Genomic DNA, 25,156 nt, shown 5'->3' with positions numbered 1-25,156 from the left:
ACCAAATCACTGAAATACAGAGAAAGGGTGCACGCTATAATGAAGTTAAGCCTGTCAGGCGTTCCCTGAAATAAAGGTCTTTAGTAGTCAATTTTCAGCCTCACTGAAGCATGAATTCAATGCTGAGAATTTCATATGCGCTTAAACCAAGTTAGACCAAGACGTATGATACATCTCAAGAAAGAAGTATACCTACTAATGTAAATTGCTTAAAACATGCTATAATGCAAATTAGTATCTCTCGATGCTGATCTGATGTCAGAAGCCAGACAAAGTACTGAAAATCATTAGGTTTGGGGACATTCCTATCTCCTTCTGTCTTTCAATACTACTAAGTCACACCTGTTAAGAGTAAGTTTTTTTCCTACCACATACACTTTCTTCTAAAGTAGCTTGCATTTCTCACTTTTGTGGGAATGCATAGATTCTACCATGAGGCAGGTACTAATAAAAAGACATCACTAAGCCTCCAGAGAGGCTTTAGTTATCCCTTCAGAAAATTACTCAATATATTATGCAACTTAGTAGTAGATGCCTGTGAAGATTTGCAGAGGGTCCAAGAGAGGGGAGTTGGTCTTATCTGCATTCAGCAGAACAAATCAGTTTGTGGCAAGCAAAACTTTACAGCCAGCAAGCACATCTCACATGGAGATAGCAGAAGACAACTAACACTATTGAATTAAAATGAATGGGGATACTACTAGCAAGAAGCAGAAGCCAACTTAATCCCAATCAAAGATATTAATCTCCTTGGCAAAATGTAAAGCACAGACTATTAAGAACTTTCAGAGATCTCTCTAGAGTTTGAAGTACCACTGAAAGAAAAATAATACAAAACAATCTATCAGTTGAGTAGGGACACATATTTTTGCTGTCTGTTCCAGCTGCTTAGAAAAAAAAAACAGTGTGAAAACATAGCATGATGTCCAGCACGTGAGGTTGGATCCAATGCCCAGTGACTTCAGTGAGAGTCTGCAACAATCTGAGAAAGCTCTGATCAATGACCAGCATCCAGCAAGTGCAAAACCAAAGTAGGTCTGACCATTCGATATTTGCATTTAGATAACTTACTGTTCTCTGTGGCTCTTACCCCGTTAATATCCAAGTCCGTTCACTACCCTTGCATGTCAGTGTGAGATAACGATGTGTATTCCTTTGACAAATTAGGCCCATATACCTTTGTAATAATTATTACATGGAAAAGCCAGACATACAGGCTGAAGATAGGACTAAAAATGTTTGATTTCCAAGTACTGAGTAAGCTAGCTAACCGAGTACCTCAGTAGATGTTTATAGTTTCTTGGAGACAAGGAAGGGAGATTGAGAATCAAATTAGAATCAAAACAGTCCAACACCAAACAAGAGGCTATCTGAACTCTCTGTAAGTTCATGAGTAACATGAACAGAAGAGTAACTTACTCTCCTGTAAGTTCATTTGTTCTGAAAAGAGTATTCCTAAGTTTTCTGAAGTCACTGAAAAGATTCCTATTGAATTCAGTGTAATTTAGGTCATATGCTATGGTCACATATTCCTTTCTCAATCAGACAGAGCTATTCTCTCTGTTATTTGACAATATTTGTTCTTCTAAGAGAAGTGTGATGCCCTAGTCTTTTTAAACTTAATAAAAGCAAACCTGCCTTACCTGTCATACCGTGGGTTTAGAGGAGACTGTCCACCATTAAACTTAGGACTGCTTCTAGAAGTGGTACTTCCTGGTGAGGTGTTTGCTAACCGCTGTGACAGATACATAAAAAATGCATAAGTTCAATGAACACAGGGTAAGCATCTAGATTTGTCATGAAAAAAGTGTGCATCATCAAAATTACTAATGTGTATTTTCATATATATTCAACTACTTATTTTTAATTAAGCCTCATGCTTTATATAGGACTGGAAGTCAAAAAGCCCCTTACATATAGCATTTAGGCTCCACTGTTCCCTTAATACTGACCCTGCTAGCCGCACTCAACCACAAAAGAAACAGAAAGTTCCAAAAGGATGATTTCATTGACAGCATGTGAAGACTTTGAAATGCTGAAATTTGAAAAGTGACACTTAGAAAAATGGCATGTTGACTACTAAAGTGAAAAGGGAAATGCCATGGCTGAGATAGTTGCAGTAGAGATACCTCCTGGTTCTCGAGTGAGATAGTGGAGAGGAGGAGAGAAATCAACCAATAGCACGTGACAGAGTATTTCATACATTCTGCTGTCCTTCTACACGTTTATTTACTGGGAATAGTTTCCTCTGCCTTCTCTGTAAACTGCCTCCCTTATGTTTCAGGGCATGGCAGAAGCAAATGGTATCTCTTGTTGCATCTGCAGTGAATCTCTGGTAGCCTGTATCAGCAAAAGGCACTCATCTTCATTGGTACAGTATGCTGGAAACAGGCAATGACCCCTATTTTCCTCCTTCCCAGCCAGTATTGTCTCTGTGGGCCCATTATTTCGGTCCCATCCTTCTAAAAAAGTTAACTGCTTTCCTGATGGCATGAGGGCTTGCCCGATCATTAGTTTTGGAGTTTAAGAAGTTTCCCAATATTGCAAAATAGCGGTGCAGAGTAGATTTTTTGTAACTTTCAAGCCTTCCTTTCTCTGGTTTGGAAGATGCCAGGGGATATCTGTTGCAATAGATCCCCATACATTTGTGATAGCCTAAAGGGTCTGACTGAGGTGCCTAGACTGCCACTAGCAGTCTCTTCTATTTGTTTTCCCAGTGACTTGCCTGGACAAAAGTTCAAATTACATTAAGACTTTGCTACTAAAAGAAAGCAGTTTTCTGAAAAAGCGTGTTTTCAGTAGTAGGGCACTCCCATATACACAATACAAACATATTCCCTTTATTGCAAGAGAAATTGCTGAATTAGTCACCTCAGATATATTTGGCCATACCATACCAAAAAAATCACTGCTTTCCAAACCACCTCAGAAAGCAGTTGTGCTCTAACAAACTGCATTATTTCACAAATCAGAAGTAAAATCTAACAAAATTCACCTATGCAAGTGTATTCCCAGAGCGAGTACACTGAATAAAACTCAATTTTCTGAGTACCCACTGAAGTACAAACAAATTTGTGTTTGATGTTAATTCTTAAACTTCCTAGTACAACACAACAAAATTATAAATACATACCAATGATCTGTTGTACTTGCTGAAACTGTTTTCAAGGGCACTTCTTAAACCATCATTGCTGTCATGTAGCTTTCTATTAGCTGATCTGACAAGGAAGCATAGTTTAACTTGCAGGAGTACAGTAGAGAAAACAGCAAAAATTATGTAACTTATCACAAAGAAAAATTGAAAAAATACACATCAAAAAAACCTTCTGTTTTTCTTTAGATAAACACTAAAGAGTAACACAGAACTGGAAATGTGTTGTCGCATACTAAACAAATGATTGTATGTGAAAAAAAGCAGCCCAGAAAACCCTGTTTCACTTCTGTAGCATCGTCTGTGGTCAGCTGAGGGGGAAAAAAAACAGTGTAGGAATGGCCCCAAAAAAACAGCTATGGGGTAGTAAACCTGTACAGCCATTTCTGAAATACAAAGAGACTACCCTGACTACCCTTTAAGTATTGGTGAGATGACTCTAAGGACAGATGTGATTCAGCTGCTTGAAATAAAGCATATTTTTAGGATAAAGAAATTAACTAAAGATATAAAAAACCTATTCGTCGTGACCCTCCTTGAAAGCAAAAATCTGCATGCCCCTTGTATGATACTGCACACACTTAGTACTTTCCAGATAATGGTAAGACAGGGAGTTACTGGAGAAGCAAAGTCAATAAAAACAGGAGTTGAGTAATAATTTTTATAATAGCATTGATAGACTCAAAACCCATTCAGCTTATCATAAAGAAGAAAGTCAGTAAGGCCAAGAAAAAAAAAAAAAACAAAAAAAAAAACAATGAAGAGTTAATGGCTCAGTAACACTGGAGAGTTAATAGCACAGTACCTTCTACAAGAGTTGAGGTAATTTCAGTATTTTTGCTTGGTACTTTTTCCCAAATCTCATCCCAGTTTTTTGCATACAAAAACATTCACCCCAAATATGTTGGGACAGAGTTTGTTAGGAAAAACCTAAACTACTAAGAACTTACTGAAGTATTTCAATTTGTCTTTCCAAATTATCTCTGTCTTCAGTATACTCTCGGATCATCTCTAGGTCTCTGGAAAAAAACCCAAGAAGTTATACTTTATGGGATATCCTTTTTTATTTTTATAATATTGCTTTTGGCAGAGGACAAAACTCAACAGTCAATATTTATAAGAGGTGATAAATATACAGTGGGGAAATGATATTTCAAAATATTTCTGAATACAGTTTTTCTATGTTTACATTTCTGCTGAATTATGTTAAAAGCAGTTTTATGCAAAGTAAACTCCCTTGCTAACTTCATTGATCTCTGCCACTATATCTCAACAAAGACTGAACGAAAAATAAAAAGATACACAAAACAACCATATGGATTTCCTCCTTTCCCCTTGAAATATCATGTGTTATCTGAAGATAATCACATAATAAAACTGTCATTTATGCCTCTTTATCTAGAAGCAGCTTTCATTCACTTTAGAAAAAAACTGGTTGAGACTGATGTAAGAGACTTCCAAAGCTATTCTCTCTAAGATTCATACAGATATTCATCTCAGTACAAGTCATCGAGGAAGAGGCTGCCTGATGCTGAGACTTTTACTTGTACCTAAAGTCCTAGTAAAAAAAAATGGGCTTCCTTTCAAGATTATGGAAGTTCGCATCATACCCAGTACTTGCTCTTTCAGTGACCTGACAAGAAAAGTGAACAGTAGTCATGGCATATTTTTCATGGTGTCAAATGTGTACCTGCCATTTACGGCAAATTTAGAAAATAACAGCTACCAGCTGCACATATTACAACTATATCAGACAACAGAATTTTTTTCCCTATGGTGAAAATATTATCATGTAAAAGTACGTTACCTCTCAGTGTTCAAAGTCTGATCTGCATACTCGCTTTTCAAGGTATCTAATTCACTCTGTAGAAAAGCTATATTTGTCTGTGCTTCTAAGAGATCTTTCTTAAGTTTCTGGTTTTCCTTAACAAAAAAAAGGAAGGTATTAGACGTTAGCTGGCATAGTCATCTGCATATAAAGTTAACATTAAAATGGTAAAATACAAACCATCAAAACGGTAATGGCTAGAAAATCTGAGCATAGAGGGGGAAAGAAAATGAAAGAACTCTGAATCAGAGAAGTCAGTAACTTAGCATGCAAGAACCACTGAATTTTTATTTTCCATTTCAGTTTCACAAAAAGGGGCCTATATCATCTCAAGGCATTGCTAAACATTATACCTAGAATGTGTATGTATTTATACACAATAGGTTTTTTCCAAGTTAAAGATCCTCATACACTTACCAAAGTCTTTAAACATTTATTTAAAAAAAAAAGAAAAAGTATTACTGAGGTTAAATCAATATGTTAATTATAGGCATCTCTTACCAGCAACATATCATGTATTCTTTTTTTCAATTCAACCACATCTTCCCTGTGATTTACATTTTTGGACTGCTCCTCCAGCTAGAAGGATAAAAAAAATGCACAGTTAATGTATGCTATTGTTCTGATTTAAAGTAAATAAAAATAATGAAAATCATATTAAATTACCGCAAAGAGATTTTACAGCTATTAAAGTTTTTAAAACCCAGAGTTTTCCCAGCTGTGTGAGTAGACAGCATTACTCTAAAAATCACTGGCTTTCTATATAATTTTTTAAATCAATACATAGAATTGTTTAATGGGCATTTACACTTTGTAGGTGTTGAATATGTGTAACTAGTAACAGAGAAGCCAGCTATTGAGAAGATATAAACAGGTGGATCCCTGCTAATGTAAAAAAAAAATTTATATACTACCTCATCTGTGTAGTATTTGTACTACAAGCTCTCAGTTTCTTGTGAGAAATTTCCATTTCTATCAATAATCCTAAGTGCAATTCAATATGAAGAAACAGAAATATATCCTCATCGGTCACTATAATTCTGGTAAAACTTAAAGCAAAAAACTAATGGCAAAATTAAACCCAAATTCCAAAATAACCCAAACCAATATTCATATCTGAGATTTCAGTTTACCTTACACTTAGGTATCAGATGAAAAGATCAGGTTGGATTTAGGTTGAGACTAGTAATAATTAGTTCCACTAGTAATTTCAGTTTAAAATTACAGCTTAAACCACCTCTACCGTTAACATTTAGGAGAAATGCACTTGCGGCTAAATGGAACTATATTACTGTAAATTACTTGATTTGGGTGGCCAATTTCATCTAAATTTATGAGTTACAATTTACAAATACTTAGAGGCAATATATTAGACTCTTTCTAATGCATCAAATACAAGACTTAAGTAACTGCAGAGTTAACAACTTGATGGACCTAGAAAATTATTCAGCAACAGAGTTTGGCTAGAAGTTGGTCCCCTTCCTAAGTGTTTCAGTAATTTACACAGAATGAGTACAACAGCACTGAATGACAACACAACCTAAAAAATTAATTGCAGTTGTCATTTACTAATACACACTAAATTAAAAAACTACAATTATGATTATTCATCTTGGGAAAGGCACCTCATACAGTCAGCATCTCCCAAAATACTTTATAAACTCTCACCACAGCTTCAACTCACTCACCTTTTTAAGTTTTTTTATTGTCACCTGCAGATCCCCAACTTCAGTATCATACTGGCGCTTCAGCTCATTTAGTGCTTCTTCAGCTTTTCTCTTCTCCTGTAATATTTTTAATCTCATTACAAGTTGAGACAGGTTTAAAATGTTTATTAAAAAAATGCATTCATCAGTTTGGAAACAACACGCTTTCCCCTTAAATTAATGTGTGCAATTTTGTCTTTCCATATCATCAACCTGCCCCTTCCTTAAGATCCACAGATTCTGATTCTCCAATTGCACTCCACTTATAAACTATTCATAGTAATGAAATGGTAAGGGGAAAACAAAGATATGGGTCAATTTAGTGTTGGTTTTTACATGTCATAGTCTCCTGTGCTTAACCTTCTTGATGTCTTAAAAAAAAATCTGAAAAAGAAGGGTTCAAGTTTTATTTGTAGACATATTTAGCTGTGTTTCGCATATATAGATGAATACATACACACCCACACGCAAATCAGGACACTACACCCTTTTTTTCAAACCAGCCTTTCATGGCTCAGCTTACAATGTGCTAGTAATAACATTACTGTGACACTATCAGTTATCTATTTATTTCTGGTTTTTAGATTTTTTTTCTGCTTGCAGGTGTTGGAGTGTTACAGGCCCATGTTCAGTAAAAAGTATGTGGATGACAGCATCTTTAGTTTCATATGGTACTTGGCCTGGATATCAAACCAAGTACGCTATCCTGAGTTTTATTTTAATCAAAACAGAGAGATTTTCAAAGGAAGTTACATCAAGCACAATGAGGAGAATGGTATGTTCCGCATGCTATAGATGAGTATGCGTTTAATTCGCTCTGGTCACTCCCCAGGGACGTCAGTGCACAGTTTCACAACACAAGAAACCAGAATGCGTCAGTGATACTTGGTGCCCGTGGGACAGGTTGAGTTTTTTCACATGAAAAGGACAGACATGGACTTTGCTCAGAATTCAGTGCTTTGCTGTAGGTGATGCTGACATCCGTGTGTTAAATGATGATAATCCGTGTGTTAAAATGATAATCAAAGTAATCAGCTTATAATACATTCTCTTACAGCTGCCACCTATATAAGACTCCTGAGTATTGTTTGGTAACTATTTGCTTCCCTTGAAGAAACAAAATATATGCTAGGCTCAACCTGCAGATACTATCATGCAGAGGCAGGTGTCACAGTGGCACCAGTGAGATCACTCTGACAAACAATAGCCTTGAATACAGGCATTAAGATTAATGGCCTAGTACAATCCCACAAAGTAAATATCTTATATTTACTCTCAGGGCGTTTTAGTAGGTGGAGTATGTGGAGGTAGAAGCTAAAGGGAACATTTAGGAGTGAAAATGAAGAGTGTTGTGAGAAACAAGTTACAGCCCACCTTTCATATCTACAGCCACGTGTGAACAGTGAAATCACAATCCATGCAACTTGGTGACAATTTGAGGACAATTTAGAATGAGAAGCACAAACTAGATGTGGATAGCCGATATGTTTTTACATAATGCTAATACATAACCGTGGATGTTCTCAGTGAGCGAACACGCACATGCCAGTCATCTCTTCACAGTAGTGAAAAAGAGTCTTCAGGGCTTTTTTCAGTGATTTACCACTTTCTCTAGAACATAAATTTTCCAGAGCAAATTTATTTGTTTTCCAAACATAAATGCTTAGTCTCCCTGGAAATTGAAAGTTTATCTCTACTGAGAGTTGCACTATCATTAATTAAACATATTATGATACGCTTTTTTTGCTGGGATGGTAGCTTTAATATTTCTGTGTCATATTTTTTTTCCTAGGAAAACAACTGACTTTGATGGTTTGTTAGGAGTATTTTCTCTTGTATATAAAAGGATGCTGTTTGAAGCAAATCTATCAGAATATCATTTACCTTCACAGATCAATTACTGTGAACTATTTAAAATCACCAAGTTGGCAGGCTGCACTTTGCTGCTTCTGATTCTGCAAAGGCTTTGGTGAAAGAACTCGTACCAATTATACAGACTTTCAGTATACTGTGTACCTACAAAGCAATAACTATGCCAATAGTATATGTTTTAATTAATGTATTTCTTATGCCCACATTAGAACACTTTCACAAACTGTTATTCTTATGCACATTATAAAGTTATGTTTATCTTATGTGAATTTAGTAACAGTTCAACGTGAAGCAGACAACACAGGTAGGGTGGTTTTACTGTACTGCTTTCTGCTTAGAATTACACAGCCACATGTGGCTTTAATTTATCTGTCACTGGGTAGGGGGAAGAGGATGCTTGTACTTTTCCATCAAGACTGCAAGCCGTTGAAACAATGGCTAGAACTTGAGCACATTAAAAGAGAATTTCCCATCAACTTTGGGAGGTCCAGGCCCTCATACACCATCATCACAATTACCCTCTCTTATGTCCATAACTCTCTAAAATATAGTTGCAGGATGAGAATGGGGGAAAGACAGATGACCACTCCAGGCAGATATACAAATTAGGAACAAATGATCTAAGCATTAATTTCTATATAAATTCATCTACTAGGAGCACTAAATTCCATTCTTTTATGGTAAAAGGTAATTTTCTCCAATCTGCTTCCAATACCAGTCTCAAAAATAAATTCCTCTAGTCCATCATATTCTCACACAAGAGAAAGACTTTTTCTTGGTTTATTACATCTGATCACCCATTCCTCTTTTGGAAAGCATTAAGATAATACATTTTTGATCTCATGGATAGCTTCTTTTTATTAAGACCCTGCCTTCGGCAGCTTTGAGTGAGCTGATCAGGATCAAAAACACACCTGGCCATCAATCCTGCTTAAGACCACTGAGAGTTTGGTAATTATGAAATTCTGCAAATATAAAATACTCACTTCCTTTTTAGCTTTATGCTCTGCAGCCTGTATCCGTTGTTCCATCTCTTCCTCCAGCTCACTGAGCTGAACTGCCGCTTTATCCTGAGCTCTAAAATTTAAAAGTAAATACTCTCTTAGGAATTGACCTCTGGCTTGACAGAAATGTTGTGTGAAACAGATCTGCCTACCTCAGCTGAAAAATATGAGACAGACAGATATGGAAACCATTTAACATTGCCCAGACCTTGAAACTGGTATGGCTGGGAACCAAAATCACAAATTAATTTGAAGATACAGGCAAACAGGATTTTACGTAATAGCTGACAGCTCATGATTAGTAGGAAATATATCACATCTGCATTTTGAAAATTAAGTTACAGAGATAAAAGGCCCCTCTGGTTATTCTATGAAAGGACTTCAAAAGGATAACTACAGCAATTGCATCACCCACACATACAGGATCTCTGTTCTGAGTTAATCTGTTTGGTTTTGGCAGTAATTATATGAGATTGCAAATGCCAATTAATTGCAATAGGTAAATGCACCCCTTGAAGCTGAAGAAGCAAAAATATCACTTCTAAAATGAAAGTATAATGGGCATGTGTGTTAGAACTCAAAGTTACAGCCAAGGAAGGGGAGTCAAAATCTTTTAAGACGATAAATATAAGAATAGAGCCAGCGAAAAATCAGGTCCAGACCTTAACTGACACATGAACAGGGAATCGTTGGCAAGCTACTACATGTGCTTATGTACATGTATGTGCATGTAAACTTTCAACTCAGTTTATGGAAATACCCTGCATGACATATTTTGGAATTAACTACCAGTAGTTTAATCTAACAAAGTGTGACAGAGGAAAAAAAGTAACTGCATAGCTGAACTAGAAACACAGCTCACTATACCTTTTTACTGCAATGGCCAACGTTTCCATCTCTGTGCTTTGAAGTTTGATCTCTCGAATGAAGTTCTTAATGACATGTTCATACGGCTGGATTAATCTTGGTTCCACTATGTGTATGTTCTGATACAGAACACTGACCTGCTCCTGTCTGAAAAAGAGAGATACCATTTTGTCACTTATTTGGAACAAAGTTCTATACAGGTTTGAAAAATATATTACAAATATATACCCCTTTTTGTATGTCTTTAAAAACTAGCAAGATAGATAAAGACTTTGAACATTCAGCATAGTATGTCTGAATTCCTCTAAATGAAGTTTACCCTTCCTGCTTCTCTACTTTAATATAGCTACTGGAGAAAAAACTTTTTAGCTGGTGTAAATTTTTTTTATGCTTCTATTAATGGTGTATTGAAGAGCATGCCACTAGAGTAACCCATAATGCATACCATGTTTGTTGGTGGCTCTAATGTTAATCATAACCTATGAAGAAGTTTACAACTTTAGGAGACTGCATAAGAAATGAAAATCACAGAATCCCAGGTTGGAAGGGACCTCAGGGATCATCTAGTCCAACCTTTCTAGGAAGAGCACAGTCTAGACAAGATGGCCCAACAGCCTGTCCAGCCGAATCTTGCAAGTGTCCACCATGGCCGAGTCAACCACTTCCCTGGGGAGATTATTCCAATGGTTCACTGTCCTCTCTGTGAAAACTTTCCCTCTCGTGTCCAATCAGAATGTCCCCAAGAGCAACTTGTGTCCATTCCCCCTTGTCCTCTCCATGGGACTCCGTGTAAAAAGGGAGTCTCCATCTTCTTTGTAGCTACCCCTTAAGTACTGGTACATGGTGATGAGATCCCTTCTAAGCCTCCTTTTCTCAAGGCTGAACAAACTCTGTTCTCCCAGCCTATCCTCATATGGCAGGCTGCCCAGTCCTCTGATCATCTCGGTGCCCATTCTCTGGACCCCTTCCAGCCTGTCCACATCTTTTTTGTATCGCGGGGACCAGAACTGTACACAGTACTCCAGGTGTGGCCTGACAAGCGCTAAGTAGAGCGGGATAATGACTTCTTTATCTCTGCTGGCGATGCCCTTTTTGATGCAACCCAGCATCCTGTTGGCCTTCTTGGCCACAGCAGCACACTGTTCGCTCATGTTGAGCTTCTTGTCCACCGGCACCCCCAGGTCCCTTTCCACAGAGCTGCTCTCCAGCCAGGTGGATCCCAGTCTGTGCTGCACTCCCGGATTATGTTTTCCCAGGTGCATGACCTTACACTTTTCCTTGTTGAACTTCATAAGGTTCTTGTTGGCCCACTCCTCCAGCCTATCCAGATCCTCCTGCAGAGCAGCTCTCCCTTCTGGAGTGTCTACTTCCCCACTCAGTTTGGTGTCATCTGCAAAATTCATCAGGCTACACTTGATCCCGTTATCCAGATCACTTATGAAAATGTTGAATAACACTGGGCCCCAGATTGATCCCTGGGGGACCCCACTTGTGACAGGTTGCCAGTTTGAAAAAAAGCTATTTACCACCACTCTTCGGGCACGGCCTGTCCGCCAGTTTCCCAACCACTGCACAGACCACTTGTCTAGGCCAAAACACATCAATTTCTCCAGGATGAGGCCATGGGGAACTGTATCAAAAGCCTTGGAAAATCCAGGTAGACAGTGTCCACTCCCTGCCCCATGTCAACCAGGCAAGTCACTCTGTCATTGAAGGCCACCAGGTTTGTCAAGCACAGTCTGATCTTAGTGAAGCCATGTTGGCTTTTCCCAATCACGTGCTTCATTTGACTTGTGATGGCCCCCAGCAGGATTCATTCCATAACTTTCCCAGGGATTGAAGTAAGACTGATGGGCCTATAATTACACAGATCCTCCCTCAAGCCTTTCTTACAGATAGGGGTAACATTTGCCTTCCTCCAGTCCTCTGGGACATGCCCTGTTCTCCACGACTTCACGAAGATTATGGAGAGTGGCGTTGCAATGATGTCAGCCAGCTCTCTCAACACCCTCGGGTGGACGGCGTCAGAGCCCATCAGTTTGTAGGGGTCAATCTCCTGTAGTAATTCACACACTAACTCTTCCTTCACTGATGGTGGGTCTATGTTAGGATCAACCAGGAATTTCGTTCCCAAAGCCTGGGACCCAACAGAATTGGTAAAGACAGAGGTGAAGAAAGTGTTGAGGACCGCTGCCTTTTCTGCATCATTGCTGATTGACTCTCCTATTCTATTTAACAGTAGGCCTATATTTTCCTTCTGTTTCTGCTTGTGATTGACATACCTGAAGAAACCTCTCTTGTTATTTTTCACATCTAGAGCCAGTTTCAATTGAAGCTGGGCTTTTGCTTTTCTAACTGCATCTCTGCATGTTCTGGCAATGCCCTGGTAGATCTCGACGGATAATCCTCCACTTCTCCATTTCTGGTACCCTTCTGTTTTGGATTTGAGTAGACCCAGGAGGTCATGGTTGAGCCAAGGGGGGCCTCTTGCTCCGCTTACTTCCCTTTCCTTTATAGAGGATAAACTGGTTTTGTGTTTGTGTGAATGTCAACCCCCTAAGTTAATATGGATATTTAAAGGGGGTAGAGGGAGGTGATCATATCTCCCTCAAGAAAAAAGAAGTTTGATGTTCCCTCAGCTGTTGGGAGTTCTAGTATTTACATCTTTTGTATCAATGCATGGTGGGTGGGGAGTTGTAGGGTATATGAGAATGCAGATCTTTGATTTAAGACAAATTATTCTGGTCCAGATGACTGCATTCCTATAATGCCAGCCCTGTTTTATACCCCAATAAATTCATTGTTATACGAACTTAATTCTGTATATGATTCTCATGTGAAAGATAAGAGATATATCCCATACAGAAGAAAGAAAAAAGTTTATGTAGATTCTTTAGTTATTAAAAGCCCATCTGAAATTTACACTGCTCCTAAAATTCTGCCTCAATGTGGGAATAGTATATTCCAACTTCCACTTGATCCAACTCATTTACACATTCTGTATACAGTTTTAACTGTAAAAGCAAGACTCTTGACAAGATAAAAAACCAAGGAATAGCATAAGCACCAAAACATTGTTACACAGGTTACTACATAAAAAGAACTGATTTCTCGTCATACCACTAGTAACACCACGTAACCCATTGTATTACATGCCAGCTAGGTTCCAATATCTGGATTACTGTAAGGAAATACACCAGAAAAAAATCCTATTACAGAATTTAGCAGTCCCAGGGAAAACTGAAGCTGATTGCCACATAGACTATATGCCAGAACATGAACAGGTATTCAAGAACTTTGAAGTTAAACAGGAGAGGAAGGAAAAGGGAAGATCAGGTCTAGAAAGGTGGAGGAAGCAGACAAGAAACAAGGAAATATGGCATGTTAGTGGGCAGAAACACAAACACAAATAATCTCTGGACATGCTCCATCACCTCAGTACTTGTACTGAGGGGCCCAAAACTGAACACAGTATTCAAGGTGCGGCCTCACCAATGCTGAGTACAGGGGCACGATCACTTCCCTACTCCTGCTGGCGACACTATTCCGGGTACGAGCCAGGATGCTGTTGGCCTTCTTGGCCACCTGGGCACCCTGCTGGCTCCTGTTTTGCAAGTTCTAGTCTAACACTATATGTAACATATCACAAATATATGGCCTATTTTTGTTGTTAAAGGAAAGCTTAAATTCTGATATAATGATCATCCTTGTTAGACAGCTGATGTTTTCCTATCTTCTGTAGAGTAGTGCTATTTAATACTTTCACCACACACGATAGCAACAATCAGTGTATATTCTCTGCATTTTTTCCCACTTGAAGCAGTTCCACAACTTAGATTATCAACACTGCAGCAGCCTGCTTCTTCTATGCGATTTCCCCACTGAGGGTATAACTTATTTTATTACAACAGTACCACAATTTTTACTATAGCTCAGATTCACATTTTAAGCAACGTCAGTATTTCAGGACACCATAAAAATCTATTTCTAGCTGAAATGCTGACATTCATTTCAATATATAGAAACATAACAGCAGCACAAAGAAATACAGATTTACTGATGCCAGGGGCATTTCTGTACACATACCTGTTTCTGTCTTGCAAAGGGTTTCCTTTACAAAGGCTAATGCTTTAGCTGTATTTGGTATTTCCAGAAGTTAAGTTAAACTTAATGTAGTGCTCTGAGTATCTTCCAATGTATGCACACAATTTCTTTTTCAAAATATATTTTAAACAGGGTAATGCCAAGGTTCAAAAGTACTCACAATGATGCGCAGATTTATCTGATCATCAGACGCTACAAACTATATATAAATAATATCAAACAACTCCCAGATGTATGTTTACTCAATTAATAATTCTCATTTTAAAAAGTGTTACGGACATTTTCCATATCTACATCTTTGAACTAAAACAACACTGACATTATTGGCACCACCAGAAATACTAAAACCAGGAAAAACAAAACAAAAGTTGTAGACTTACAATCTGCCCTCCTTTCAATCTGTACTTTTACATAATACAGACAAGTGTGATATTTCTGCACTGAAGGGTTTACTGCACAACAGTTTTGGAATGGTTCTGATGATGAAGTGTATCACAAAATAAGTCTGAGGTTTGGGTTCATCAGATCTCAATTAAAGTTCAAGTGTACAGCAGATTTGTAGCATTTAGACACTGATTTTCAAGTACCCACAGCTGGACTAACGTTAAGTTCAGTGTCTCGAGGTGCTACCACTTACAGAATTCCATTAACGTTGGGTAAGCTTGAAGCTGGAGCCTGGCTGTACATCAGACATCATAAAACATAGCCTCTCCATAGCCTCTCCATTTGAAATTCCATTTATTTTTGACAGTTGGACTGAGAGCTGGTAATGTACACTGCACTTCATAAATTCCTAGCACTTCAGCAGTTGTCCTTCAGAGCTGCAAACTGCTCAACAAAACAGCCAGTAAACTGTTCCAGAATAGTTTCAAATTTTAGATAGAAGCAAATGTCATGCATAACAAGAATTAGCTGCTGAATGATGTCACTTCTTCACTGTGAATATACACACAGTTCTTTAAATGAGTCGCCTGTAAAACATAAATGGCACTAGCCACAGCAAGATGGACAGAGTTTATCAATCTTCCAAGGCAGATAAATTCTGTAAGATCTATGTCAACATACATGATTTTTAGCAACATGAAATACAAGTCTGAAATCTGTGTTCTGAAATTTTCTTTTTTCCTTTAGATTTTACCAACAAGATGCTTAGTAATAACCTTGTTGCCTAGAAAGCAAGCAAACAGCAGGAAAATTGTTATTTGATGCTAACATTAAATATTCATTACTAGAGCAAATGTTTTCCTGATTCTCTTCCAAATCACAGGTCACTGAATTAGGGTTGGATCTTTAAGGACCCGCAAAACTTTTTTCACAAGATTATAGGGTTATGTTGGTACTCTATCTTTCTCACCCCATCTTGTGAAGGACTAATCAGCTGCTGCCTTTAAATCAAATGAAGCTACACCCATAAAACTGCACGGTACCTCAAACAGTACTACAGATCCTGTGTTCAAAAACAGCACATGCATAATGTTAAAACCAGAGGCCTCCCACCATACAGATTATTAATGAAGTAGCGAAACTGAAGGTACAGTGTTTTACACTGATGGGAGCAGAGAATTAATTAGTCTGGCCTTTGCTTACTGTATTTTGTGCCAGGAGCAGAGGACATTTGTAATGGAATACTGTAATGTATTTCTGCAACTTTTGTTCTCTTTACAAGAATGCCACAGCCACTCCCTCTTGCAGCTTCTTTTCAAAGTGTATGCAAATACACATACCCGAACTGAAGATTGAAACGAAGATCAAAATCAGTATCTCCCTGCTGCTGAGCCTCTGCCATATACCTAAGTCTGCTTTAAGATGCAGCAGTGAGAAGCACAAAGCAGTTATTGTGAGAGTTTATTCTCCCTCTGTGATACACAAAACCTCTTTATATTTACCATTCCTCCTTAGCTCAGTGACCAGCTACCATCCAGATGCATTCAAAATATCTCAGTGACCCAGTTTTATGAAGCAGTACTTAGGCTTAAGAAGCAAAACAATGCCCATACAATCACAACGGTGAAGGATCCTGGAAAGGGCCTGGAATGCTTTCTTAGATTAACACTGGCCACTGAAATTCTCAGTGACACTTACCTGAGTGCTTCTATGGCAACTCTATGGGAAGTTGTAATTAAAAACATGACGGAACAACTACTGCAGCAACAAAAACACAGCGGAGAAATTAAAATCATACAACAGAATTGATGGGACTCTGCTTCATCACTTACACCTCCAGCAAGAAGTAATACACTTTCATGAATTGGGAAGAATGCTATTGATTTAATCACTCCAAGTATCTGTGATGAATTAGCAGCAAGTACACTGTGGTAATATTTTACAGATACACAGGCTTTAAGAAGGATGCAGCTACACTCTATACCAAGATGCAGTAAGTATTTGATGATTATGAGAGGAATTCTTCTGGATTGTCTTTTTCCATATTTTCAGTCACTCCTGTTTTCACATGCCTTGGTAAATATCAGTGACAACACTGCAGCAGGACATATTAGTTGAAATTAATATTGTCCAGTTTGTTTGTCTCCAGTTCCCCTTGAATACATGCTATTTCTTTCTGCAAATTCATTAGTTATTCAAAATTTTTTATCAAGGAAGATTTCACAAGTGGATTTCACCAAGCTGACTCCTGAATAGTCTATCCTTTTGCTAGACAAAAAGACAACTAGAATGCTCTTCCTTCATTTTCAGCAAAATCCAGCAGAAATGCCCTTTAAAACTGCCCTTCCTTGAAAACATTTTTAAATGGATTTAGCTGCACCCTTTTTAAGTTCCACACTAACACTAACTGTAGGCATTCACAAATACTAATGCATAGAAAGAGCATTTTCTGATATACCACATGAAAGAAACTGTCCCTTTGGACCATCTGGCACCTATAGTTATTCCACCTACCATGCATGCCTTTCTGCTGCTTCTACAAAGTATAGACACAAAACACTAGTACCCAAAAAAGTATAGTGTTCTAACCAAGTTCTGTTCTGGCTTTACCTTACGTCATCGCAAAGGTTTTATAACCTAAACTGTCCATAGAATTAGTAAGTGTAATTAGTAAAAATCTGCACAATTTCCTATAAGAATGAACTTAAGCAAAGTAACTGTATTCACATGGTTCAGGGAGTTCCTCACAGAATTACAGAAAGAAAACAAAACTGCCCTGATGATAACGCAATGTGTAATATTACAGATTTAAAATACCATGGCAGAATACAGGAGGAGGAGAAGAGAGAGAAAAAAAAAGAATAAAAACACTGGGATTAGAGAGATCAGATATTTTGATTATATTAACTGGCATAGATTATATTAAGCAGCATGATTTCATTTAACCCTCAGAGCTATCCTAATTCACATCAGTTCAGAGTATTATTTTAGTTTGATGAATATACAGTGACCATTTGCCTAATGATCCACATTCTGAGTACAGCTCAGTAGGAGTTGATGGAATTTATAAAAGAGTAACAACTCTACAGTTGCTCAGTATATTACATGTTTTCCCTAGGTAGGTACCAGAGAGAGGACGCTATGTTACACGGGCCCCTTAGTCTGACACCAAGGGCAGTTGGTTTTCCACCAAAGATGTACAAAGGGCAATAAGCTAATGGAAAACTGGAGAAAATCAAAGATGCGCCAGTGATGTTATAATGACAGCTTCTCTCATTTACATGGTAAAGATTGAGTGTTTTTTCCATTGCTATTTTGTTTATGTTTAGCTGTATCTGCTTTAGAAAGGCAGAGACTGACAAGGTGACCAGCACACCTTCAGCCCCTCTCCACCCCTGTGCAGAGCACTCTGGGGAGCACAAAGCAGCGAAACAAGCTCAGTTAGGCAGGAGCTGTGTGGGGGCTATCAGGCTTAGCTGGGGGAGGGTCTTGTTGAGAGGTAAGAAAACTAAACCAAAGTGTTCTCCAGCAGGCCTGTTCTTGCAAGTCCTTCTGTGTACACCCATACCTTTCTCAACACCATCCCTTGACAATTACTGCCCTCTGTCTTCACTTCTATCTTCGTTCTTATCCATGTCCTTACCTGCAGACTTAAGGTCCCCGAACACTTACTCTGTGTTTTCTTGACCCAGACATGTTTCAAGCACTGGTAAAATATAGTTTTTTGTTTTGTAGCTGCAGGTAAAAGCAAAGATAATCACCACTATACTTAAACTTGTTTTCATGCTGATAATATGCTCACGTTCCTAAGTTTTAGAACACTGTTCTAATGGTCTCTTCCCAGTGAAGGTGAGCTCATCATTTGTATCAGCTCTCTTCTGGTATGGGCATGAAGGGATGAAGTATAAGGTGGTCTGAGCCAGGAAGGTCTGAGCTGGGTGGATGGAGCAGGAGAAAGATCAAACATTACACATCTGATGATTACCCTTACAGTGGCGACCAATAGCCTGTGTGCGCCACCAAGAGATAAATAAATACCTCTTTCCGAAAAGCAGACACACTGGATGTGCCATCATATCAGCCACCAGAAAAGATCTACCAAATCTGTTCCAAACTGGAAAGGATCTACTTTTGTCACAGCTCAGTGCCTAACACTTCCTCCTAGATAAGTGCCTTGAGGAAAAACAGATTATACAAAATGTTAACATGTTGAAAAATTCAAGGTATTTCTCAACTTGACGCACTATGGGGTGTTTTAATACCAGCTTTTCTTTTTCTGTACCTGCCCCTTCAGAAACAGGCTGCACTGAAAGAAGACAAACAAATCTGCAACCCCGGATGAGAGAGCCCAGCCGTGGGCTGATTCCCAGGGAAGGGATTTTTAATGTTTCCACGGAATAAATACTGTTCCCTTCCCAAAGAGAGAGCTGTGATTTGGAGCAAGCGGAGCAGGAGTGGAAACAACTGTGCAACAGGGAGGGGAAAGATGAAGTCTGTGGAAAAGGAGAATGCTCCAAAGGATATGGTTATGATAAATGATCATGTGACATGAAAATACCAGGAAAATGAATGCTACAGTGCTTAAGTTATTTGGCACAGATGCTGCTCTGGTTAAAGCAAAAGCCAGAAGAGCCGTAAAACCTGAGGTAGCTCAGAAAGTCTTCTGGCTCACAGAAAGGCGTCCATCACACTTCCAGCAGAGTGCATTTGTCAAACCCCCTGTCGCGAGATGTATAAAAAGACAAGGCATCCTTCTTACAGCAGGGATTCCCCCTTCCAGCGCTGTGACGATGGGGGACCCAGCATTTGTTTTTGCTCAGGATTTGTCTTTATCCCCTCTACAGGGAACACACTTTGACTTCCAAAGAAATCTCGCCAATGCCGATATCATGACTATCATCTCTTGGAAGTAAACACAAATTGCTGACAAGAGCTAATGCTATGCTCTGTATCGACTTCAGCCAAAATCCATCCTGGCTCATGATGGCAAGAGCATGACAGGTTTTGGGTGGTTTTTTATGCAGCAGAGACCCTCTCCCTTGCTGTAGCACAGCATTATATCCCATAAGCACTCCCTGACTTCATAGTTTAAGTAGTTCGTGTTAAAAACAGCACTCTTTGATCATTTTATCACATCCCCCAGATCCTAATTTTCTATACAGCTCCAGATGACATGACTGGGGGCAAACTGTTATCAGAATCACATTAGGAGGCTTTGGAATTGCATGATGCATAAAATCTCAGTTCAGCAGCACTGAAATCAGAGTCCGGTGAACAGTCGGCTTGGCCCAAAGTACAAGGCACACAAGTAAAACAGACCCCAAGACTAAAAAGCAAACCAGTGACATACAAGGACTCTCAGAACCAGAAGAATTTAACTCCAAATAGGGATACAAACTTTCTTCTCTAGATTCTTCCACATTCATGCTCAAATTAATTTAGTTCATTTTCCAATCAGATTATCCAACTTACCAGCATCACACAAAAATAGCCTGGTAGGTCTTAAAGGGATTCAGTTCATGCCAGAGTGATTCCACAACACACAAGAATGCACACAGCACACACAGTCCCAAGCCTTTGCTCTTTTTGACTGAAGGACTTTCACATTAAAATTTTAATATTTGTTTTTGGGGAAGTTTTTTTGCCTGTAATTTACAGACAAAAATAATTGCAGTAGCATTCATAAGTACAGGTTTTCTCTTGAAGTGTCAGTGGATATTGGACCATTCTTTGCTCAAGCCGAGGAATGGAAAAGCATTGCCATTAGGAGACTTTCGCACATGCTTAAAGGAGCACATGCCTGTTAGGAGCGTGGAGGGAACCTTTCAACCTTACCACTGAAATCCAAATAGACCTGAGGTCGGCCGTATATTAAAAAAAGAACGGAACGCCCAGTAACACAGTCAAGGGCCAAACCCTTCCACTGCAGGCAGTACACTGGAGCACTCGCTTCCTGAAGTGCCAAAGAGGTAAGTTTCTTAACTTTTTCTGTCTACTTCCGTACCATTGCAAATATTTCTTAGAGGAACAAACTAACAAACCTGCCTGAGCTCTCAATAAAACAGATCTCCTATGGCTCACAGAAGCATATTCCAGCTGGCAACTGACTACATATAAACCAAGGGCATTGCAATCTTTGTGTTTAATTACTTATTATACCTGATTGAATACAACAACACAGAAGGTTAGCTGCATTTTAAATGAAATGAATGAGAGAAAAGCAAAAAAAAAAAAAACCCACAACCCTTTACACAATTCCACTAAAATCTGGCTTCACAGATTATATCAAGTCATCAGCCTGGAAAGACTTTCCACTTTTTTTGACAAGAGGCACAATTGCCCACTGAGCATGTGTAAAGACTAAAGCAACCAATACTTTGATACACAGTGACCACCTTACCAAGAAATCTAACTGAATTTAGTCCCAAAAATCCATTCACGTGGGAAGGCTGAAAAGAAAGTCTTTGATGTTACTCTTCCTGTTTAACTGCAACCAATACAACTACAGCTCCAGGACAGACTTTGACGTTTTAAAGTATAAGCTAACAGAACTGTACAACCGATACACCAAACAGCAGAGAGGCAGGATCCATCTCACAATAAAACTATCTTTTTTCAAATTAACTACATTCAAAATACACCTCTTGTAGTATATGCTTATTTTAGTACCTGGAAAGTGGCAGTACCTGGCAGTAAACCATGTTGCATCTAACGTCTGCTGCTACACTGAGGACTGGATCAGGATATTGATTTGTTACTAGGTTTCATACCTCCTTGTGGAGGCTTATTTATGGCTTTTAAAGGCTCAGTTGCAGTGAAAAAGTTCCCCTTGATTTTCACGGGCACTCAGTCAACCTCAGGAATGATAGAGACCACTGCATCATTTTCTCCTGACTTCAGCCCTGGTTTTATCTTACTACTTCCACCTAAAGCCATGCCTTGCTTCTCTGTATATAAACCACAACAGCATCAAAGCACACATGCCAGTGTTTTGCTAGGTTGGGGCCAGAAGGCACAGCATTTTCAGGGACTGAACCCCAAAATGATCACAACAGAAAACATGTATGATCAAGATAAAAAAATACGGACAGCTAACTCCACTCATCTGGGTTTGAGGAGTTTGTTCTTTGTAATTACTTTTCTCATGGTTTTCAATGCCAATGTTACAGCAAACAGCGATAAACAACAACGTGAGGACACCAACTGTTTTATAGTATAGAAAATGCAGGTGTGTTCCAAGCTAGGTCTGGTTTTCAAAGTGCTGCTTTTCCCAGAAAAAAACCTGAACTGATAAACAACAAAGAAAATATAAATAATTTAAATAAAAATATAAGTAACTTTTTTGACGTACCAGCTTGTACTTTACCTGGTTTTGTTATATTCTGTTGCTTAAAACCTCTTCTATGCGCAGACTCCTCAAACAATTTCAAACTGTCATTACTTAGGCAGTCCTTATGATTTTAGTGGGACTACTCACATGAAAAAAAAAACCCTACACATACGTTTCAACAACAACAAAAAAAAAAAGATGTGGGCCACAAATGTAAAAAAGTTGAGCTGTAACACAGATTTGCTTCTAGCACTTTGGGACAGGGAAGAGAAAGAACAAGAAAACAAAAGGCACAGTGTTCTTCAGCTGACGTTGGCACACACCTAACAAACACAGCCGCCTACGAAGGATGTTCAATGCTATTTCTAAAGCTAAAGACGAATAGGACACAGTTACATCAAATGCTGCCCACCTGATACACATGTATTTAACTATCAAAATTCAGTTCCGTTTGCAATTTTGATGCATAACAATAATAACACAAATGACATTAATTGTGTCATGATGAATTTAACAAACCTAAAGGATACGTCTGCACAGTCAAGCCAACGAAAGCTACTCCCCTTCCCTCCTGCTATCCTTAAACAAACGACTGGACTACTTTCACACTGCTGCTGCAAACCCAGTAACCAAGATACTGAGACAGGCTTATTACCAAAAGGAGATAGATGCTTTCACAAGCCATTACTGTTCATGAGTCAGATTTTTTCCATCTCCTATTGGGTTTCTGTCTAGCTTTAGGTTAAGTTATTAATTGCTTCTGCAAATTTTCAAACAGCCTTTCCTTTTTGGTTCTCTTTCTGTAGAAAGCAAGCATGGAGCAAGGAAGGCATCATGAACTAGGTAAAACAGACGTGTATGAAGTTACTGATCTGCCTGAAATGGAGCCGCCCAATATGACCAACCAATGTTATTTAACCTTCCAGTCCAAAAAGAAAAGAACAATCGACTCCAGTTGCACACGAGTAGCAGGTTAAGTAACTGAGAACTTCTCTGAAGAAACATCTCTCACAATCCAAACACATTTTTAAAAGTGGCTAGATCCAAATTACTGGAGTAGATAAGAATTTAAGGTCCATTATATGGAGACTGGTATGATAAAAATTTGTCAATGATCTGATACATGCTCCTACGAAACAACAAACTCCACATTCAACTCAACTGTTACAAAACTTACACAGAAGCTAATGTGTTTTTTATTAGCTTCTGCGTACCTCACAGCCAGGACCCGCTGCAACTCAACACAGTCTCTCTGGATGTACTCATGTACATACGTACATTTTTTTAAACCACCTCGTAACTAGCTGCCAAGCCCTTAAACTCAGATTGCTTGTTTTCCGCCTTAAATCACCATTTTTAAATTGAGGCAGAATCACTCTGTACTTTTTACAGCCAACATTTTCATATTAATTTTGAGCGCCTGAGGTTTCAGGCGGATGACTGCGCATCACCAAAACGCGCCTCTGTGAGCTGGAACCAGCTCGGTACTGCCAGACCCGTGGCAATCGCGTTTAGTCCCAACCCAAGCTACCATTAATCGCCTTCTTTTCACTGGCATCAAGGGCGAAGGCTCCGACGGACTTCAGCGATCTACTCAGCGCCCCAGCCGTACTTAGGAACACGGTTAACCTGGAGCAAAGGTGGTGCCGGTCCGCCTTTACCAGGAAAGCGAAGACGGGTGAAAGAAAGATGCTGGGGGAGGGTCAGTGGGGTAGCGGGGGAAAGAAAGTTTCGCTGGCGGAGCTGGCAGCACTTCGCACCCCGAGTTTCACCGGCCTGATTTTCCCACGTGGGCCGCCGGCAGAGCCGCGAGGAGGAAGCAAGCAAGCGGCCGCACGCTGGAAAGAGGGAGCTGCCAAGCCTCAGAGGCGGGAAGGGCTCCGTACACCTGCAAGCACGGCGGGCGAGGGGTCAGGCTGGCGCTCCGTGCCGCCGCCGCTCCCCCGCGGGGTATTGCATCAGCCCAGGCGCGAGCTGCCGCCGGCAGGGCCGTTCCCCTCCGGAGGGCGGGCGGCGGGGGCGGCTCGCCGCCGCCGGGCTCCCCGCGGGCGGGCTCGGCCCCGCCGCCACACACACACACCCCCCCCCACACACACACACACACCCCCCGGCGTGGCGGGCGCCGGCGGGGGCGGCGGGCCCGGGCCTTACCTGGGGATGTACCTCGCCTCGTCCCCGAGCCGCAGCTCGAAGTCCCGCCAGGGCTGCTCCAGCCCCGGGGCGGCCCACGCCGCCGCCGCCTCGTCGCCCTCCGTCTCGCCGCCGCCGGGCCGCCGCCGGGTGGCGCCGCGGAAGCCGCGGGCGAACTCCGGGAAGGTGATGGCCCCGTCGCGGTCGCTGTCGAGGCGCTGGAAGATGGCCTCGGCCTCGGCCGGCCGCACCCGCAGCTCGGCGCAGAGCGCCGCGAAGTCCTCCCGCTCGATGCGGCCCGAGCCGCGGGCGTCGCAGGCCAGGAAGAGGGCGCGCAGGCGGGACAGCTCGTCCCCCGCCGCCTCGGGATCCATCGGCCGGCGGCGCGGAGCCTCTGCCCGCGCCGCGACGGGACGGGACGGGACGGGACGGGGCGCTGACGGCGGCGCGACCTGCCGGCACACCTCTGCCGTCGGCTCGGCAGGGCGGGACGGCCCCCGCTCCGCCCTGCGCCCCACGGGGCCGGGCCGGGCCGGGCCGGGCCGGGCGGGCTGGGGCGGGGCGGGGGCCGTCCCCTTTGGGCGCCTCTGGCCAGCGCGGCGCCCGCGGGGCAGGTGGGTGCTTACGGGCGCCACACGTAAGAACGCGCCCCAGCCCCGCGCAGCAGTCAATGTGGTACTGCGCGTAAGGTGTTCGGCCTCATTTCTGTTTTCCAGCAGAATAAAAATGCTCCGCATGTTCACGGGGGACAGGGAGCCCACCATGACCCGAAGTTTCACT

The 25,156-nt window shown here is 40.6% G+C and overlaps 1 protein-coding gene across 2 annotated transcripts in view; it reads right to left on the bottom strand.

Moving 5' to 3' along the window:
* Window positions 1-24,930, bottom strand: part of RASEF (RAS and EF-hand domain containing) — a 35,685-nt gene extending 10,755 nt beyond the window's left edge. The window contains exons 1-9 of one of the 2 annotated variants that reach the window (XM_075078579.1): window positions 24,398-24,930; window positions 10,429-10,575; window positions 9,544-9,634; window positions 6,668-6,763; window positions 5,481-5,558; window positions 4,959-5,074; window positions 4,102-4,170; window positions 3,134-3,218; window positions 1,644-1,735 (exon numbers count right to left, since the gene is read on the bottom strand). In XM_075078579.1, coding sequence (XP_074934680.1) covers window positions 1,644-1,735; window positions 3,134-3,218; window positions 4,102-4,170; window positions 4,959-5,074; window positions 5,481-5,558; window positions 6,668-6,763; window positions 9,544-9,634; window positions 10,429-10,575; window positions 24,398-24,750 — 1,127 coding nt within the window. In that variant the 5' untranslated portion in view covers window positions 24,751-24,930. The remainder of the gene's footprint in view (window positions 1-1,643; window positions 1,736-3,133; window positions 3,219-4,101; window positions 4,171-4,958; window positions 5,075-5,480; window positions 5,559-6,667; window positions 6,764-9,543; window positions 9,635-10,428; window positions 10,576-24,397) is intronic. The other variant, XM_075078577.1, reaches the window with a different exon arrangement.
* Window positions 24,931-25,156: the final 226 nt, after the last annotated feature.

The sequence above is a fragment of the Phalacrocorax aristotelis genome, chromosome Z (assembly GCF_949628215.1).
Source record: "Phalacrocorax aristotelis chromosome Z, bGulAri2.1, whole genome shotgun sequence".
Lineage (NCBI taxonomy): Eukaryota > Metazoa > Chordata > Aves > Suliformes > Phalacrocoracidae > Phalacrocorax > Phalacrocorax aristotelis.
Note: the sequence above shows the minus strand (reverse complement) of the source record. Positions and strands in the feature narration are given on the sequence as shown.